The 19,864-nt window shown below is 43.4% G+C and overlaps 1 protein-coding gene across 2 annotated transcripts; it reads left to right on the top strand.

The window, feature by feature from the left end:
- The first annotated feature begins 2,550 nt into the window (after window positions 1–2,550).
- On the top strand, window positions 2,551–14,927 carry TLR7 (toll like receptor 7). Of its 2 annotated transcripts, XM_037377460.1 has the most exons (3): window positions 2,551–4,481; window positions 4,706–4,752; window positions 11,303–14,927. In XM_037377460.1, the coding sequence occupies exons 2-3, from the start codon at window positions 4,750–4,752 to the stop codon at window positions 14,441–14,443; spliced, it is 3,144 nt and encodes a 1,047-aa protein (XP_037233357.1). In that variant the 5' UTR covers window positions 2,551–4,481; window positions 4,706–4,749; the 3' UTR covers window positions 14,444–14,927. The 2 variants fall into 2 exon arrangements, with proteins under 2 accessions (XP_037233357.1, XP_037233356.1); XM_037377459.1 differs by lacking the exon at window positions 2,551–4,481 and having other exon boundaries at window positions 4,491–4,752.
- The last annotated feature ends 4,937 nt before the right edge of the window (window positions 14,928–19,864 follow it).

Raw genomic sequence — 19,864 nt, 5'->3', positions numbered from 1 at the left:
AAAAGGAAGAGTTTATGTATTAAGGTAGTGTTGTTACACCTAGGTCATGGGAAATCTCAGTTTCTTACCTGAAATTGCAGTTGTTAATTACAAAAGCATTTGCCATGCTTGACAGATGCTTCTTTACTGTGGAGCTGCATGTAAAAAATAGTGGTTTTTTCATCCTACCTTGCTTATTCTGGGATATACTGATGATGATACGGTGTTGTACTATAAATGGATTTTTTTTTTCCATTCCAAGGTAGACTTTAGAAGGATTATCCCTTTGGTTTTTCTGAGAATTAATCTAGTTTCTCTTAATTTTTCCAGTAACTTTCTTTCTTCTGTGGGTTTCTTTTTCTTAAATGAAAGCTAGTACAGGAATTTCACCTGTAGTGTTTTCAGTGATAAGTAAAGAATATCTTGTAAGATATTGTGATGAGAATTCAGTTCAGCCACTCATTCTGAGGAGTTTCTCATGACAGTTTGGAGTTTTAAAAAATACATTATTAAAAAAATGGAAGTGAATTTAGATTGTTTTATTCACCAAAGCAATTTTTAAAATGTAAGATTATTTAACCTGTTGTTAACTGTGAAGCAGTATTTTCATCCCCAAGTCTGTTGAGAGACAATCATACCAAAGTTTAGGCCTTATTACTATGCAAAAGGCATACAATACACTTAATGGACAGTATCAATTTGGTTGCTCTATAGATCAGATCTTTGTTACAAACAAAATGCTGAATTGTTTGCTTATACTGTGCACAAGTATTGTAAATAAAACTTGAAAATTATGAAGATTACTTGTGCCAAGAGATTGCTTGTCTTATTTTGAGACACTTTTTTTTTTTTTTTTTTTAAGACCATGCCCTGCATGGGTCAAAGAGGGAAGAATGTATGCATTTATTCTCATGCAAACCTTGCTCATAAATCATGCTCCAGCTGTCTTGGATGTAGGGATGAACTGTTAATCACACCAGACTGGTACACATCTTTATAATAAGATCATCCTTCTCTTTTTTTTCTGGCCTGACAGAAGGGACACGATGTTTAAACTTCATTGGGAGTTTGAGTTAACACTTGATGAGCAGCTGAAGTTCTCATTTCTCAGATGGTTGTAAGCAAACCCACTCAACTGTATTTAACAGAATGAGATGGGGGAAAGAGCAGAAGGCAAATACAGAATTAAGCTTGCTGTCTGCTGTGTTTTGTGCACTTGAAATGCTTATGAAGAGTTATGGGTGAATTCCAACAGCTCTGTGAAACTGCCATCCATTTTAACATAATTAAAAAGCATGGAAACAGAAAACTCAGATATTTGCTGTTCAGTGGTCTATGCTGCCTCGTCTATGCTGGGATTCCAGTCTGAAGAGCAGATGACAGATCAGCCTGGTGGGAAATTTCTTTCTTTCAGCAGCACTACTTTGAAATAAAGGAGGAAAAGCATTGTGTTGCATTCCAAGAAGTTAGCAGGTTTAGCCCATGTTTGTCTATAGACTTTATTTTGATTCATTCTGCTCCCCTAGTAGAAGTACAACTTTTTGCCTTTTACCAAGAAAGTACTTGAGGTTTTTAGCCTTCCTGCAAGCTCTTGTCATGGACTCCACAGTGTTTAAGTGCCAAAAGCTTAGAGCTTGTGGCTGAGGCAGTGTTCTGTCAGGAGTGAAACCAGAGCATTTTCACTGTCAGTGTCCCTATTGTCAGGCATCTATTGCTAATGCTGGTGCTCTGCGGTCTGTCATGTGCTGTGTGGTGGCTGACCCCAGCTGCCACCCAGCCGGCTTGGGGAGAGGATCGGGAGGGCAGAAGTGAGAGCAGCACATGGGTGGAGATAAAGGCAGGTTAATAAATGAAGGGGGAAAAAGCAAATGTGCAAAAGCAATCGCTCACCCTCCTCCCACCGGCAGACTGATGCTCAGCCAGCCTTCGAGTGATGGCTGCTTTAGCGAACCTCTGCCACCCCAGTTGTATTGCTGGGCATGGCCCCATGTCATGGGTTATCCCTTTGGTCAGTTGGGATGCACTGACCTGGCTGTCCCCCCTCCCAGCCTCTTGCCTGCCCCCAGCCTGCTCCCCAGTGGGGCAGGGTGAGAAACAGAGGCAGCCTTGAGCCTGTGCAAGTTCCCTGGTAGCCATGAGACTGGCTACCAGTTTTCATTTAGAAGAGGGGAAAAAAGTCACCAGTTCAATTTCAATCTGATTGAAAACCAAACCTGTAGATGATGAAGGAGAGTAAAGACTCTTGCTCTAATTTAAATTACATTCTTCGCTCATAGAAGTGGCAAAATGCATGCGATGTTACTAGTGGGTCCCCCCCTAGCACGCAGCACAGTAGGAGGTTCTTTGCATTCAGTTACTTTGTGTTTCACAGGAGGCACAAGAAATTTTAAGTCTGAGGGAGACCTGAGCTTCTAAAATGAATAAATCAGTGATTCCCTGTGCCTCTAAAAATCAAATTACAGTTCTGAAGTTTTGGACTGCTGAGCTCCCCCGCATTTACCCCCCACCTTCTGAAGGGAACTATTGCTGTATTTTGCTTCCTATATTTCTTAGGTTAAAAAAAAAAAAAAAAAAAAAAAAGGCAGCAACAACCAACCAAAACAAACAAAAAACTCTCTGATTTCTGTTGGTGTTCAGCTGAAGTTGCAGTTTCACTCTGCAAGGAATTGAAACTCATGTGCTCTTGGCTGGGTAACAGCAAGTTCCTAATATGAAAAAATAAAATAAAATCGGTCTCCAGTCCAGAAGAAGAGGCAAAGTATTGGAACAGCTATTAAAATTTCCAAAGTTTGCAGGTATAGACTGCAAGGGACATCTCCAAAGACACTGAGCACCACTCAAAAATTACAGGGTTGGGTGACTGGACGCTGTGCTTTAGAAAACCTACTTACAACCAAAGCGAGGGGGCATTAAGCATCTCATGTGTAAGCAATGTTCCAGTGTCATAACAGAGACGTGGTTGGGTGCCTGAAGAACTCAACTTTCATGATCCAGCTTGTGCCAAGTCCTTGTCTTATCTGACAGCTAATTAAACACATCTGCTTTACAGTAAGGTGAATGATGGTAAGAAGTGGAAGCTAACTTTCTCTTCTGTCGACATAGAATCTGTGAAGTAATTGGAGCGGAATGGCTAGTGCAGGGTGTTTGCAAAGAAGGTTTTCCTACTACCAGAAATGTGTTGAGTGGCCTTGCAGAAAGCAGCATGATTTTAGTGAGATGTCTGCATTAGTTACAATAACCCCCAATGAAAATAACTCTCTCAGCACATCCTGCGTGAAAAGGACAATCCATTTACCAGTGGATAGCAGACAAATTGTACTTTGTTACAGTACTTTCGGTAATCAGGCGCAGAAGTGAGCAACACAGTCCTGAACCTATGGTGAGTTAATGAGCCCTTTCTTAGGCCTTGATTGAAATAGTAACGATGCTGTACACTTTCTTGGTTTTGTTTATGTCTATATGACTCAGCCACTAAAACCAGGGACTGTAAAATTATGATTGCACATTCTTTTCCCCTTCCTTCTCCAGGTTCCAGTCTTCTGAAATGAGTTCATCAGCTCCACCCCAGTTAGAGAAATTATGAGCTGCTACTTAAAATGTGAAGAAAAATATTAGGGAAAGAAGACATGGGAAACAAAACCCCACCTATTAAATATCCTAACCATTGAACTAGTCTGTCCTGCTAATCATAGAGACTTCTAAGTCAGAAACTTTCAAACAGACACTGTGTTCCATGGAATGATGGAGTGTCACCAGCTTAAGTCTAGCCATCTCATCTCAACTTGGTCCCTTCTACACTCTCATGCAGTTTTCACCTTTTTGTATGCTTTTCTTATGCCCTTGCCACTACTCTTTTTTTCCTGGTTTATTTTGGTTACCTTCTCCAAAGTCCCTTTCACTTGGTAGGCATTTCTTCCACAAAGTATTCAGCCTGGGAGATCTGTCTGCTTATATGAGCTCACAAGTGATTCTTAGGAAGATTTGAGTCCTTGAAGCTATAAGCACCAGAAATGAACCCAAATAACAACAACTACTACTGCTAAACTTCTAAATCTAAAATATTGCTAATGTCAAATTTTTTAACAATTATTTTTAATAATTTTTTTTCTCTCTGTGCATCTCATACTAAAAAAGGGGGAAATAAAAAAAGAAGGAACTTGAGCTTCTGCAAATCTTTATAGTCTGAACTGAATGTTAGGCTTATGTCATGTATTGGTCTCATAGCTGATTGATCTTACAGTCTGTCACCAAGTATTTCGCAATTGCCCTCTTTTGGGGTTTCCTGTGGGTTGGTGTTCACATTTTTCAAGTAGATATGACACTATAGCTAAGTAAAATACACGGTTTGAAAAGAAAACCATGTTTAAAAGTAGCGAAGATTAGAACAAATTGCACCACATGAGAACAAAAGTGCATGGAAGTATGAGTAGTGTGAGAATTTGCTTAAAGGGGAAAAAATAAGATTACTCAGTTGCTGTTATGGAGACAGATGAGTAAATGAGGTACTTTTGTTTTAAATTTAACTACAAATGTTTGAGGAAGTAGGTTGCAGCCGTTGTTTCACATTTAATTATTTCTCAAGTTGCGGTCCAGCTGAAGAGTAATGATAGAATAGTGATTACTGCTGTTGTCTTGAGTGAGTTATGCCATGCTATACTCTCTTCCACACCTGAGCTGAACAAGTGGGGACCTCTTTTATGCTGTTCTCTTCTGCTTTGATTTACAGTCTCCTCCAGCGACAAATCTGCCAGACCTGAAAGCACACAGAAAATGGTAAGTTAAACTTTCATTTTAAATTTGCTCTTAGACCTCTTTGACTGGAAGTGTTGTGGAGGACTTTCACAAACATAATCTCCTTTATCTCCTTTTCTACTTTCTATATATTCCAGTACTATTGTGGTTAGAAGCTGCAGTACATAATGACAGGAAAGTGTTTATTTGCACTAATTCTAACTGGCTAGCATTTATTTGTACTACTGTACTACAGAATGAGTACAGTAATGTCTTTTCTAATTGCTATAACTTCTGAGGTGCTTGTTTTCCTCTAGCCTTTCCCCCTTTCACCTTCTATAATACATATGGAACCTCTAAAGAAAAAACTACCTCCAGAAACACCTAGCTGTACTGTTGCTGAATAGTTGAAGAATACCCTTAATTGTTATGGTTTGTGCATGCTAGTTAATATCAGCAGAGCAATGCTTTTTGAACTTCCTATAAAGCCAATTGTAGATCACAGGGAAAAGGACAGTTCATGAGCATACTTTAGCTGTACTTATAAGCTGGCTTCTCATGGCAAAGACATTGCACAAGTCAGCGTTGCGTGTTTCTTCTAATTAAAACAATCTTTTTTATTTGTTCTGGTACTATAACAGACACAAGGTTTTACACATGCAAATACTTAGACACAGCACCAGAATGTAACAGTTTACAGTTAAAATAGTTAATGCATTAAAAAGGTATCAGGGAACAGAACGATATACAAAGAAATGAAACAGAAAGGCGGTAGGAGCTAGGCTGGCTTTGCAAAAACACTTAGATTCCTAAAAATACTGCAGTACACGGCAGTTCAAAATCTGAGTATTGCAAAGATCTCAAAAGGCATTTTTTGACTTCTTAAAAAACCTACAAACATATTCATGAAGGCTTTTAAGGCCCAGATTCATTGCACCTAATTTTAGGCACCAAAACCTGCAGTATTAGTCTCTGTTCGGTGCGCAGACAGGGAGAGCTCCCTCGATCTTCAGAGCTGAGTGGTGCCTACAGAGGGGTCTCTCTCCTCTCTCCGCTCTCTCTTGAATGTCAGTGCAGCCCAGGTTGATGGCAACGAACTGAGGAAATTGGTTAAGTGCCTAAATTTTGGTGCCTGAGTGCAGTGGCTGAGTATGAGTTCATATAGAAAGTTTGTAACAATCTAGACTGCAATCTCAACTTGCCCAGGTCCTGCTGTAGTGCTTGGACAGAGGGGTATAATTTGCTTTAGCAAACTTTAAAGATTGATTCTAATTAACTTTTCCTCAAGAGCAGGAAATCTGTGGTTTGACCCACAGTTAGCAGCAGAGGTTTTCCTTCCTTCTTTTAAAGGACAGGGTGTCTGCAGGTACTGTATCCATGGCTGGTAAGGGCTGGCACTTTCACAGTCTGCTGTGGAGTGCATCAACGGATAAAGGCCACTGGCATCCATGTGATGGAGCAACATGTCCTGTGTGCAGGGAGCCTCTGCAGCTTCCCTGGCATCTCTGCTGTGCTGCATGGGCACCTGCCTTGATAACAGCCCTGGCCCCTGGGTTACGTGGGTCTGGTAAAGCAAGAGACAGAGGTAGTCAGGGGCTGTGGCATCACGGGCCATTCAGTTAGGATTAGTCTTCGTTAGTCTAACAACATCTTTTACATGTATAATATAGGGAAAGAAGGAAGGGAAACTATTTACAAGAGCATATCCAGATTTTCCTTCAGCAATGTCCCTTTACATTCAAAGAAAGACCTTCAGGTTTCCATGTAATTAATATCAGTGGTAGAGCCCACCCTCCTCCCTCCCACATCCCTGCCCAAATTAGTAGAGAAAAAAAGAGTTCTAAAAAAAAAAAAAAGCTAGGATGGTGGGAGGAAATAAATGCGTTTTATCTTTTCCAAATTAGCTCCCCGCTTACTCTGATTATTCTTATTCATCATTGTCATCCAAGTGCTTGTCTACATCAGGAAATCAGAAAAGTTAATCATCCTCTAAAGCTGATTGGTTAGACCATACCGGAGACACTGGTGAACTGTCTTGCCCAGCAGCCTCTGTCTGGGTGAGTTTCCAGAGTGAATTCCTGTAAACTACATGAAAGTTATTTTGATTCTTAGCAAATGACTTCGCAAGAGTTGAAAACAATGAAATGTGAATTCAGAGGCAAAGCCTAGTTAGTCCAGGTTTGCTTTCCCTGAGTAATTATATGAAAGATAGTCATGGCTACCAGCTGGGACATTTAGCTACATTGCCTTTTTTCTGAGGACCTGCTGAAAAGAAGAAAGCACCATAGCAACCTCGGGGCAATGGGAAAAGAAATGGTAGCAGAGGAAAGGGTGTGGTGTAGTACAGTACCACACTACTGATCCACATCTCATGTGACAGTACACTGAATTCAAGGTCTGCAGTGGACTTTTACATTTTTTCCTTCCATACTGAAGCTTTGTGTTCAAAACCTGACTGAACGAACGCCCAGAGTGACTCCATTTGGCTGTGGGATCTAGATAGCACAAGTGTGGTGCTGTGTGAGACTTGGTTGGGCTTCGCTCACATCTGCTGCCCTGACAGTCACTGGAGACTCCTCCAGGCACACAGACACATTGACAGATTTAGCATAGCTATCTAAGGTAAGACAGAGACACAAAGTTATACAGAGGACGCAGTGGCCTAAGTAAACAGAGTGCACAACAGGAAGCCTCAGTTAGTCTCCAAGTCTCCACCCACCTGACATGGCTTGGGCAATACTCAATAGGGTTTTCACAGACTGTTTGAGCAGGTCTTTATATGTTCTTGTGTCCCAGCTAAAGAGAAAAAACATTTCCATGCCTCTGTCTTGAACACCTTACCTAATCATCAGATTTTCAGCTGCTTAACTGGGTATTCATGTTTACTCAGTATTATCCCATGCATAACTAATCCCAGTTGTTCAGAGCATTCTGTGTGCCATGCATCTCCAAGCCTTCAACAGTGAGTTTTTGGGGAGAAATGATGATGTTGTTTATTGTGGGTTTTATCATCTCTACATCTCTTGACCAGCGGCAGACACAGACAGTTAAGAAGCTGTGCAAGGCAGCAAAATGGCCATGGCCCCTCTGCCTGTGCCAGGCAAGCCAAGGCTGGCAGCCAGCTTGCCTGGCTGGCTGCCTCTGGCCAGAGGGACAGGGTTGCTTTGACGCTGACCACTCCTGAGGAAGTAACTAGTAAGCTGTGAAATAGCAAAAGCTTATTGCTCTTCTCGTAATGCACACAAATCTATAAAGTAGGTAAGACCACAAAGACCTGACAGAGAGAGAGTGTATTTTGGAAAGTTCTTTAAATGCCTGTAAGATTTTGGCTCTGATTATTAGCGGATTATTATGCTTTTATGGGACATGCTCAGTCTTAAATCTGTCTTTGATTTTCATTTTTACACTTCACATTGATACAGTGCCCTCTTGGTCCTCTGTCCTTATCGGACAATAAAAATGGAAGCTGGTATTAAATCTATGAAAATATAGGCATTGACTGGCTTAGGTCAACCATCCATCCATTATGACACTTACTAGACACTCTTTCATATGAAATTCAAATGCCACAGCGAGCTGGAACCTGGGTAGAACCAAGCACGACTACAGAGCTCTGGGGGTGTGATTGAAAGGAGTTGGTGCTCAAGTTATTTTTTCCTCTATTTTACCGGTTAGGAGAAAGGATACAGGCAGGAACAGGTACATCATGCAAATCAACACTTGGCTAAACGGCTGGTGCTTCTGTCAAGGTTTTGGCCTTCACGATCATGGGACACTCTTTCATGTTGATAACCTGCTAGGGAGAGGTGAGATCCACCTGACTAGAAAAAGCAAAGGAATCTTTGCCAACAGACTAGCACACTTGGTGAAATGAGCTTTAAACTGGCAAACCTGAGGGACTGCTGTCCATAGTGATGACACCTGTGAAGTTGAATGCAGCAGGGTAAAAAGCAAACCAGGCTCCTTAGCCATTTCAGCGAGGGTAGGGGATGAAGAACCACACAGCAGCAAAGGTGCAAGGGGTGTTTTGTTAGAAACCACAAAAGCACCTGAGAATGGTCACATCAGACTAAGGGCTTTTTCCCGAAGAGCAGGTGTCAGGATCAGTAGCTCAGCTGAAGAGCATCTACACCAGTACATGCAGCATGGGAGAGTTTTCGGTTCTTGAGGAAGTAAGGAGGAGGGTCAGCAGAACTGCTTGCTTGGTCTTCCAGAGGGCAGACTTCAGGCTGTTTATGGGCCAGGCTGACAGAGTCCCTTGGAAGACAGCCTCAAGGGCAAAGGAGTCCAGGAAATCTGGACACTCTTCAAGAAGGAAATCAAGGCACAGGAGCAGGCTGTCCCCATGTGCGGAAAGACAAGAGAGCGGAGAAGACCATCCTGGCTGAACAGAGAACTTTGGCTGAATCTCAGGGGGAAAAAGGAGAGTTTATGAGCTTTGGAAGAAGGGGCAGGCAATTCAGGAGAACTACAAGGATGTCATGAAGCTATGCAGGGAGAAAAGAAGAAGGGCCAAAACCCAAGTAGAACTTAATCTTAAGGCTTTGGACGTTGTCTGCCTAGACTTTAGTAAAGCTTTTTATACCATTTCCCACAGCATTCTTCTGGAGAAACTGGCTGTCCACAGCTTAGACAGGTGAACTCTGCCAGGTAAAAAACCTGGCTGGATGGCAAAGCCCAGAGTGGTGCTAGTGGAGTGAATGGAGTTCAATCCAGTTCATGGCTGGTCACAAGTGGTGTTCCCCAGGGCTCAGTGCTGGGGGAAGTTCTCTTTAATATCTTTATCAATTATCTGGATGAGGGGATCGAGTGCACCCTCGGTAAGTTTGCAAGACAACACCAAGTTGGGTGGGAGTGTTGATCTGCTTGAGAGTAGGAAGACTCTACAGAGGGATCTGGACAGGCTGGATAGATGGGCCAAGGCCGGTTACAAGAAGTTGTCATGGTTTGACCCTGGCCAGCAACCAAGCACCACGCAGCTGCTTGCTCACTCCCCCCCACCCAGAGGGATGAGAAGGAGGATCAGAAAGGAATGTAAAACTCGAGGGCTGAGATGAGAACAATTTAATAAGTAAAGCAAAAGCCACACACGCAAGCAAAGCAAAGCAAGGAATTCATTCACCACTTCCCGTGGGCAGGCAGGTGCTCAGCCATGCCCAGGAAAGCTGGGCTCCGTCATGTGTAACGGTTACTCGGGAATACAAATGCCATAACACTGAATGTCCCCCGCTTCCTTCTTCTTCCCCCAGTTTATATACTCAGCATGACGTCATATGGTATGCAATGCCCCCTTAGCTAGCTTGGGTCACCTGTCCTGGCTGTGTCCCCTGCCAGTTCCCTCCCCACCCCCCCACCCCCCACTGGCTGGTGGGGCCCAAGGAAGTGAAAAGTCCTTCACTTAGTATAAACATCACCCAGCAACAACTAACACCAGTGTCCTATCAACATTGTTCTCTCATCAGAGCCAAAACACAGCACTGTACCAGCTACTAAGGAGAAAATTAACTCTACCCCAGCTGAAACCAGGACAGAAGTTCAACACTGTTATATGCCAGGTCCTACACTTCGGTCACAACAACCCCATGCCACGCTACTGGCTTGGGGAAGAGTGGCTGGAAAGGTGCCCAGCAGAAAAGTATCTGGGGTTGTTAATCGAGAGCTGACTCAGCATCAGCCAGCAGTGTGCTCGGGTGGCCAAGGCAGCCGACAACATCCTGCTTGTATCAGAAATCGTGAGGCCAGCAGGACTAGGGAAGTGATCATCCCCCTGTGCTTGGGAATGGTGAGGCCGCACCTTAATTACTGTGTTCAGTTTTGGGCTCCTCACTACAAGAAAGACATTGAGGTGCTGGAGCGTGTCCAAAGAAGAACGAAGCTGGTGAAAGGTCTAAAGAACAAGTCCTATGAGGAGCAGCTGAGGGAACTGGGGTAGTTTTGCCTTCAGAAAAGGAGTCTCATGGAGACCACCTTGCTCTCTACAACTACTTGAAAGGAGGTTATAGTGAAGTGGGGGTTGGTCTCTTCTCCCAAGTAACAAGTGATAAGATGAGAGGAAGCAGCCTTAAGTTGCACCAGGGGTAGTTTAGATTGGATGTTAGGAAGCATTTCTTCACTGAATGGCATGCCAAACAGTGGAACAGGCTGCCCAGGGAAGTGGTTGAGTCACCATCCCTGGAGGCATTTAAAAGGCATGTTAGCTGTGATGTTCAGGGACATGGTTTAGTGGTGCACTTGGTAGAGCTGGTTGGACTCAATGTTCTTAAGGGTCTTTTCCAACCTAAGTGATTCTATGATTACATTCTATGATTCTGAAAATCCTTCTGACAACGTGAAATTCGAATTAGGCACTCACCTGTTAGTATGGTTTTGAAGATTTACACTAGCTTTTCAGTGACTATAGATTTTCTCTATCTTTCAAATGCATTGAAAACTTTGGAATTTATGCTATTATACAATGGCAATCTGCTGGATGTTTAACACTGCTTGTTTCCCCTTAAAAAAAGTAAATTCACAGAGATGGGGCCTTTAATGATATGCCTATGAGATGTTCTCATTGCATCAGGTTAATACCTCCCTATTTCCTTATTTTTAGGTACCTCGTGCAAAGATCTCAAATGCGTCACCATTTGTCTTGCTCTTCTTATTTCCAATGCTGCTGTCAGGAGCCTGGTTTCCCAAAAGTTTACCCTGTGAAGTCAAAGCCTCTGAAGATATGGTGACAGTGGACTGCACTGATCGGCGTCTCATTGAAGTCCCCAGAGGGATCCCTGCAAATGCTACCAACCTCACCCTTAATATTAACCATATCCCCCATATTTATCCAACATCCTTTGCACATCTTGAAAACCTTGTGGAGATTGACTTCAGATGCAACTGTGTGCCTGTCAGAATGGGGCCAAAAGATCATGTGTGCACCAGGGCACCAAAGATTGAGAATGGCAGTTTTGCTGCTCTGACAAGATTGAAGTCATTGTATCTGGATGCAAACCAGCTTTTGGAAATACCCCGTGGTCTTCCTACTTCTTTAAGTCTGCTGAGCCTGGAAGCGAACAGTATCTTTTCTATACGAAAAACCAGTTTGTCAGAGCTAGGAAACATAGAAGCATTATATTTGGGACAGAACTGTTACTATCGTAATCCATGCAATATTTCATTTGAAATTGAAAAAACAGCCTTTCTGGAGCTGAAAAAATTAACAATACTATCCCTGAAGTCTAACAACTTGACTTATATTCCACCCAGTTTGTCATCTACTTTAAAGGAATTGTATATCTACAATAACATGATTCAAGTGATTCAAGAACATGATTTAAGTGCCCTTCACAACCTAGAAATTCTTGATCTGAGTGGTAATTGCCCACGTTGTTATAATGCCCCATATCCTTGTATACCCTGCCCCAAGAGCACAATTGAGATACATTCAAAGGCTTTTTATTCCTTGAAAAATCTAAGAATTTTGCGACTTCACAGTAATTCTCTTCAGAGCATACCCAGCAGCTGGTTTAAAAACATCAGGAATCTCAAAGAGCTCGACCTCTCCCAAAATTTCCTCATGAAGGAGATTGGAGATGCTCAGTTTCTGAAATTTATCCCCAGCCTTGTAGGGCTTGATCTGTCCTTTAATTTTGAACTGAAGATGTATTCCCCATCCTTGAATCTCTCCAAGACATTTTCCTCCCTATCTAACCTGGAAATCCTGAGACTCAGGGGCTATGTCTTTAAAGAACTGAGAGAAGGAAATCTAAATCCATTGCTCCGTCTTAGAAATCTAACAGTGCTGGATCTTGGGACTAACTTTATTAAAGTTGCTGACCTGGGAGTATTCAAGGAATTCCCAGCTCTCAAACTCATAGACCTCTCAGTGAACAAAATTTCTCCTTCTTCAAGTGAAAGCAACTTTTATGGATTTTGCACTAATCCTAGGATTTCAGTAGAGCAATACAACAGGCAAGTATTACAGGAGATGCATTATTTCAGGTATGATGAGTATGGGCGAAGCTGCAGATCCAAAGACAAGGAGGCTGCTTCATACAAATCTTCAGTTAAGGAAGAGTGCCTGAAATATGGAGCAACTCTGGATTTAAGTAGAAACAACATATTTTTCATTAGCCCTGCAGACTTCCGTGGTCTTGATTCCCTCAGATGCCTCAACTTGTCAGGTAATGCAATAAGTCAAACTTTAAATGGAAGTGAATTCTCCTACTTGACTGGCTTGAAATACCTGGATTTTTCTAATAACAGGATTGACTTACTATACTCAACTGCTTTTGAAGAGCTAAAACTTTTAGAAATTCTAGACCTGAGCAATAACAAACATTATTTTCTGGCAGAAGGTGTTAGTCATGTGCTTAGTTTTATGAAAAACTTGGCCCACCTGAAGAAGCTGATGATGAATGAGAATGAGATTTCTACCTCAATTAACACAGGAATGGAAAGTCAATCTCTTCAAATTTTAGAATTCAGTGGAAATCGTTTAGATGTTTTATGGATGGATGGGAATGCTAGATACTTGTCATTCTTCAAGAACCTGACCAGCCTGGAACAACTAGATATTTCCTTCAACTCACTCAGTTTTTTGCCTCATGGTGTTTTTGAAGCTATGCCTCCACAACTCAAGGTCCTTAACTTAACCAATAACCGGCTGAAGAGTTTCAACTGGGGGGACCTCCACTATCTGAAGAAACTAGTAACTCTGGACCTCAGCAATAACCTTCTTACTACTGTTGCCCAAGAACTGTCCAATTGCTCTTCAACGCTCCAAGAACTGATGCTTCGAAACAATCACATTCAACGGCTAACCAAACATTTTCTCAGAGGCGCTTTCAAGTTGAAATACTTGGACCTCAGCTCAAACAAGATCCAAATAATTAAGAAATCTAGCTTCCCTGAAAATGTCATTAACAACCTGAAGATGCTGCTTTTGCACGGCAACCCTTTCAAGTGCAATTGTGATGCTGTGTGGTTTGTTTGGTGGATCAACCAGACTCAAGTGACTATTCCTCTTCTGGCCACAGATGTGACCTGTGCTGGCCCAGGGGCACATAAAGGGAGGAGTGTTGTTTTCTTGGATCTGTATACCTGTGAGCTGGACACCTCATATTTAATCCTGTATGCTCTCTCAGCTTCAACTGTCCTAGGCTTCATGGTGTTCACCATGATGAGCCATCTCTATTTCTGGGATGTGTGGTACAGTTACCATTACTGCACTGCCAAGTTGAAGGGCTATCGGCGGTTATCTTTGCCAGATGCTTGCTACGATGCTTTTATTGCCTATGACAATGAAGATCCAGCTGTGAATGAGTGGGTGCTGGCAGAACTGGTTGAAAGGCTGGAAGATCAAAAAGCCAGACAGTTCAATTTATGCCTGGAAGAAAGGGACTGGCTCCCAGGACAGCCAGTCTTTGACAACCTTTCCCAGAGCATTCAGCTGAGCAAAAAGACCATATTTGTGCTGACCAACAAGTATATTAAAAGTGGCAGCTTCAAGACAGCATTTTACATGGCCCACCAGCGACTTCTAGATGAAAAAATGGATGTCATTATACTGATATTTCTTGAGAAGATTTTGCAGAAGTCCCGGTATGTCCAGCTGAGGAAGAGGCTGTGCAGAAGTTCTGTCCTGGAGTGGCCAACCAACCCTCGATCTCAGCCCTACTTCTGGCAGTGTCTGAAAAATGCAATAGCTATGAGCAATACGCTGGCTTACAACAAGCTTCTCCAAGAAACTGTTTAGCCGTACCCTTCCCTGTAAATACTGATGCAAAGTGAGAAAAAGATCCTAAATTACATTTGGAGAAAGTGTTGAAGCATGAAGGATAAATGTAATTGTGATGCTGTACCCCAAAACAAAATGCACGATTAGTCCCAAAGCTGGTAGTTCATTTGTTTTACTATGGCAAGATTGAACAGAAACTGTTGCCAGCACAAATGTTTAGCTGACATGCACTTTCCTTGGCATTGATTGCTGCACAACAAGAGAAGGTGCACTACCCACTGGAAGTCCCTGGTTTAGAACAGAATCACTGCTTCCACCTTTCAGTTGACAGGAGGCCTCCAGCATCTCCTGTGGTTGGGTCAGACGGGGGTGAGACACTTGCTCAGCTTACTGTAGTACACAGACTGCCAGAAGGAGGTTGGTCGTGCCTAAAGTTGCTGCTGTTCAAATCACTGTTGGAGCAAATGTGATTGTAATAGAAAATTATAGTTTGGTTTCTGTATTTGGTGGTGTGTTTATGAAAAACAAAAACAGTTGCCGACACATTCATCTCAGAAAATACCCTAAGCAAAGCTCATGCTTTGATTCAAGGAGTTGGGAAAATGTAGGAACTAGTCTCTTTTCATCTCGGGCTTACAGCTGCTGAGCACACTGCTTCTGTCCCAGTGGGCAACAGCCGTAATTTCTGGGGAGACAAAATTCTGGTGGGACTGCTGTCAGGCACTTGGGTGTGGTGTAGGAACTCTCCCACTGCTGCATACATAAGCCTGTAAGTCTGAAGAGACTTTGAAAAACATGTATGGGCTAAAATGGGGAGGTATGCGAGAAACAAATGCGGATGGGTTTGCAGGCTGTGGATCAGGAGTTACAAGGTAAAGGGAGTCCCTGTGCATGGAGCTGCTCCGTGGGAGTGAGGAGGGGAGCAGCAGAGCAGATAGGCTGACGGAGAGGCAGAAGGCAGATGGAGAAAATCCAGTAAAACAAAGAGGAAGCAGGAAGAGACAAAGAAAGGAAGCTAAAAAGAAAAAAAGAGAAAGTGGAAGAGGTGGAAAGAATGGAGAAAAGCACAGGTAGACTAAGGCATGATACAAGTTAAGCATTTAATTTCCAAGCAACCTCTTCTCTCTGCCTTTCACCTTCCTGCTTGGCTGCTGGCTGAGCTGGCTGCTCCCCGAGGACTCAGAGCTCCTCTCCAGTGCTGTGTTGTCAGCTTTAGGAGCTCACTTCCCCATTTCCACCTAGGTTCTGTGTTACAACCCCTTGTGTATCAACTGGAATGGTGTTAGCAGGTCCAGCCAGGGCTGGGGCCTCAGGACATGCCAAAATGACTGACTCCCCTCTGCCCACCCAGGCTTTCTCCTGAGCTAAATACTATCGCTCAAAGCCCAAAACATGTGAGACCACGCTGCACAAGGAAAGCATCCATCCCATTGTTTCTTCAGCCGTGCTGTGGTGCTCCGGAGCAGCCTCAAGCCTCCTTTGCTTCCTTGTTCCCCAGGCAGGTCCCCCTCCCACAGCGGCTTCTGAGGCACCACTAAAAACCTGAGTTGGGAACACGTCTGACTTTAGAGACATCCTGAAAAAGGGAAGAAACAGTGCTCAGAAACATAAACACTTGGGCCTGTTCCCTGCTCCGGTTCATGGCACAGCCTTGTCAACACGTGACAGTACTTCAGCTGAAGCTTTTTGTAATGGCAGCCTAAACCTCTGTGCACGGCATGGGTGGGCTCTCTGCTTGCTGTGATGATCTCTGTTTTGGGAGGAGCTGTGCACTCTCACCCTGCTGGGCACCCCTGTCCCCAGCACAGTCTGGGCAGCTTCTCCCTTCTCTCTCAAAGCCCTTTCTCTTTTCTGGCAATAAGTCTTGGTGACAGCTCTGGCAGATGGGGAACCAACACTCTTAACTGCTTTCAACCTAGTGCAGCGATCATGCCCTCCCTGGTAGAATTCTCATTCTTGAGGGCTATAGGATGGGTAAAAAGTAGAGTCAGGACCCTAAACCTCAGAAAGGCAAACTTTTGGCTGTTTAGGGTGCTAGTCCATGGGATCTCTTGGGGAACTGCCCTCAGAGATCAAGGAGCGAATGATAGCTGGGAAATACTTAAAGACATTTTTCTGAAGGCACAACAGCTGTCAACCCCAACATGCAAGAAGTTGGGAAGGGAAGGCAGGAGGCCAGCTTGCCTAAGCCATGACCTCTTGGCCAAACTGAAACACAAATGCAAAATGCGTAGGCAGGGATATACCTCCTGGGGAGATTATAGGGATATGGCCCAGGAGTGCAGGGAGGGGATCAGGAAAGCCAAGGCACAGCTGGCCTTGAAAACTTCCAGGGATGGGGCATCCACAGCTTCTCTGGGCAACCTGTTCTAGTGCCTCACCACCCTCACAGTAAAGAATTTCTTCCTAATATCTAATCCAAACCTACCCTCTTACAGTTTAAAGCCATTACTATATGCCTATCACTCCATGCCCCTGTAAAATATCCCTCACCAACTTTCTTGTAAGCCCCCTTTAGGTTCTGGAAAACTGCTAGAAAGTCTCCCTGGGGCTTTCGCTCCTTCAGGCTGAACAACCCCAACACTCTCAGCCTGTCTTCATAGGAGAGGTGCTCCAGCCCTCTGATCATCTTTGTGGCCCTCCTCTGGACTTGCTCCAACAGGTCCATGTCCTTCTTATGTTGGGGACCCCACTGCCGAATGCAGTACTCCAGGTGGGGTCTCAAGAGAGCGGAGCAGGGGGAGAGAACCACTCCCTCAGCTTGCTGGGTTTGCTTCTTTTGATGCAGCCCAAGATACGGTTGGCTTTCTGACCAGCAAGTGCATATTGCCAGGTCATGTTGAGCTACTTGTCAAGTAACACCCCAAGTCTTTCTGAGGGCTGCTCGCAATCCATTCCCTGCCCAGCCTTTATTTAAGCTTGGGATTGCCCCAGCCCACATGAAGGACCTTGTGCTTGGCCTTGTTGAACTTCATGAGGTTTGTACAGGCTGACCTCTTAATCCTGTCAAGGTCCCTCTGGATGGCATCCCTTCCCTCCAGCATGTCTACTGTACCACACAGCTTGGTGTAATGAGCAAGCTTGCCGTGGGTGCACTCAATCCCACCACCCATGTCGCCAAGAAAGATGTTAAACAGTGCCAGTCACAACACCGACCCTTGAAGAATGCTACTTCACACACAAAACTCCAAGTGCATGGCGTGGCAAGGGGCTTATGCGTGCTGCAGTGCAAGACCACAGAGAGGCCACTTTTGTGAGCATCCAAGAGAGACAGTGAATGGCCCTACAATTTGCAGTAGGAAATGAGCAACCTGCTGGCATGGTACTGCCCACTGCCAGGGCCAGCACTCTCACCCAGTGCCCAAGTTGCTGGGAGAAGAGCCCAAAGCTGTTTTCATGTCACAAATCACTGCCTGATACCTGCAGCCTTGCCCTGAAAAGATCATGGCCAGAGGAATAAGGAGGGATCAAGGAAGATTGAAACACCAAGTTTTCTGGTTTTAGCCACAGAAGACAATTCCTGTCCCCTTCCTCACCCCATTTCTATGTCCTGTAACATCCCTAGGTAGTTGCCGTGCTTCAAGGAGGAGGTACTATCCCAGTTAGCTGAGGCAGGACTACATCCTTCTCTCTCAGTGCTTCAGGGTGTGCTAGAAGGTGGCCACATACTGTCCTGGACCACGTGTGTTTTGGAGACTGTACTCATGGAATAACTGGGTTTGGGACTTTTTTTTTAAGTTAGTTTCATACATAGTAGCTAAGAGCATTTAATTGGTAGGTACAAGCTCACTCTAAGTCTTAATCAGGAAAAACAATCTGAATTTAGGTTAGTTAGGGTTATAGCCAGGAAATGCCTTAAATGGGCATGCCCTCCATTCCTCCTGGAATCTTTTTTATAATGGCGCACCACAAAAAAATGTAGGAGTTAGCTGACAGATTCAGACTAACAATTTATTGCTTTAGCTGCATGAGAATTTTAACTTCAGAGCTTGCTTGTCTGCTTGGTGTAGCAGTGTCTGAATTTACAGAACATCAAGGGTCCTGAGGTTTCTGTACCTCAAGGTTTCATGATAGTATAGCTTGTGATCTGGTGTGAGGTTCAAAAATAAGTAAGGGCATTCAGCTGGCCTAGATGTAGGCTGCTGCATTAACAGGTCTATGCACCATTCTCCTTTCAAAGGTGAGATGATAGAGACATTTTCTGAATATCACTTATCTCATCCTAATGCAGAGGTTTAAGATGAGTCAAAGGAATTGCAACCCAAAAGTAGGATTTCTCTCCATTAGCTATAAAGAGTTCCCACTGTAACCAGCTCAGATGTAGGTGTTCACACTGTGGATACCTTCAGTTAGGCAAAGTGAGTGCTGCTGCAGGCTTACCTGTGCGGTTAGTGGCAAGTTGGTCTTGAATAACCATGTCATGCAGACAACATGTCCAAAGTACTAAAACACCAACTGTGATGACCGAAGCTGTCAGTTGGTATTTCCTTACAGAAATTGTACCAGACAATGGCTAGACTTGCTATTTAGTCTATGTGGCTTGGAAAGACCACACATGGAGTAGAAGAATGAGAAAGAAGAGAAAGGAAGAGGAATATTGGCAAATTTATTGATTCTTACAGTTCTTGTGGAATTGGCAGGAAAATGCACTGTTTATATTACTGTCATTATTGTGGCACAAGAAGAATGATCAATGAAAACTGGCAAGAAACATCCTTACTTATAGCATAGGTTTATATGAATATATAAATCCTCTTTTGTCTCTTCTGTCTCCCTATTTTTAAGATCTGACACATAAGGAACGTGCAGGTTTCTCCCTGTGAGAATAATTTATGTTAGAAGGGACCGCTGAAGGTTAAAGCGGGTCTAATTTCAACACAGCATTAAATTGCTTAGGTTCCTGTTCTGCAATAAAAAAAATACATAGCAAACATGGCATCCTGTAAAGGAACTTCATAACAGCATCTTTTAAAAAACTCTGAAGATCAGGAGCCCTTGAGCTGTAGTAGATCCAATTTGGGGGCAATAAGCCCACCAAAACAGTGAACATTTGTCTTCTGAATAACCCTTGCCTTTTCATTTTCTCAATCTTGTTCTGAAAGTGTCTGCCTGTAGAAATAAGCTCTGTGATAGGCTGTTCATCTGAAAAAAAAAAAAAAAAAACAGCCACAGGCAAAATGTCTCCATTCACTCTGAACAAGATATTCAGGTCATTTAGGTTATAATTATTCTCAGTTGCCTCTGGAGGAGCTCAATTTCATTGAGTATATATGGAAGTTAGCCTCCTAATTTGAGAAGATAAATGGTGTGTCTAAATGCAAAAGACATACACGTTAATCCACCATTATCTCCAGGAGTATAGAGTGGGAAATATAAAGCACAGAGAAGTCAAATCTTTTCTACTATGTCCTTCTGCTGCTGGTGAAACTGAAAAGGGAA

This window comes from Falco rusticolus, chromosome 2 (assembly GCF_015220075.1).
Source record: "Falco rusticolus isolate bFalRus1 chromosome 2, bFalRus1.pri, whole genome shotgun sequence".
In the NCBI taxonomy this organism is placed as follows: Eukaryota; Metazoa; Chordata; class Aves; order Falconiformes; family Falconidae; genus Falco; species Falco rusticolus.
Note: the sequence above shows the minus strand (reverse complement) of the source record. Positions and strands in the feature narration are given on the sequence as shown.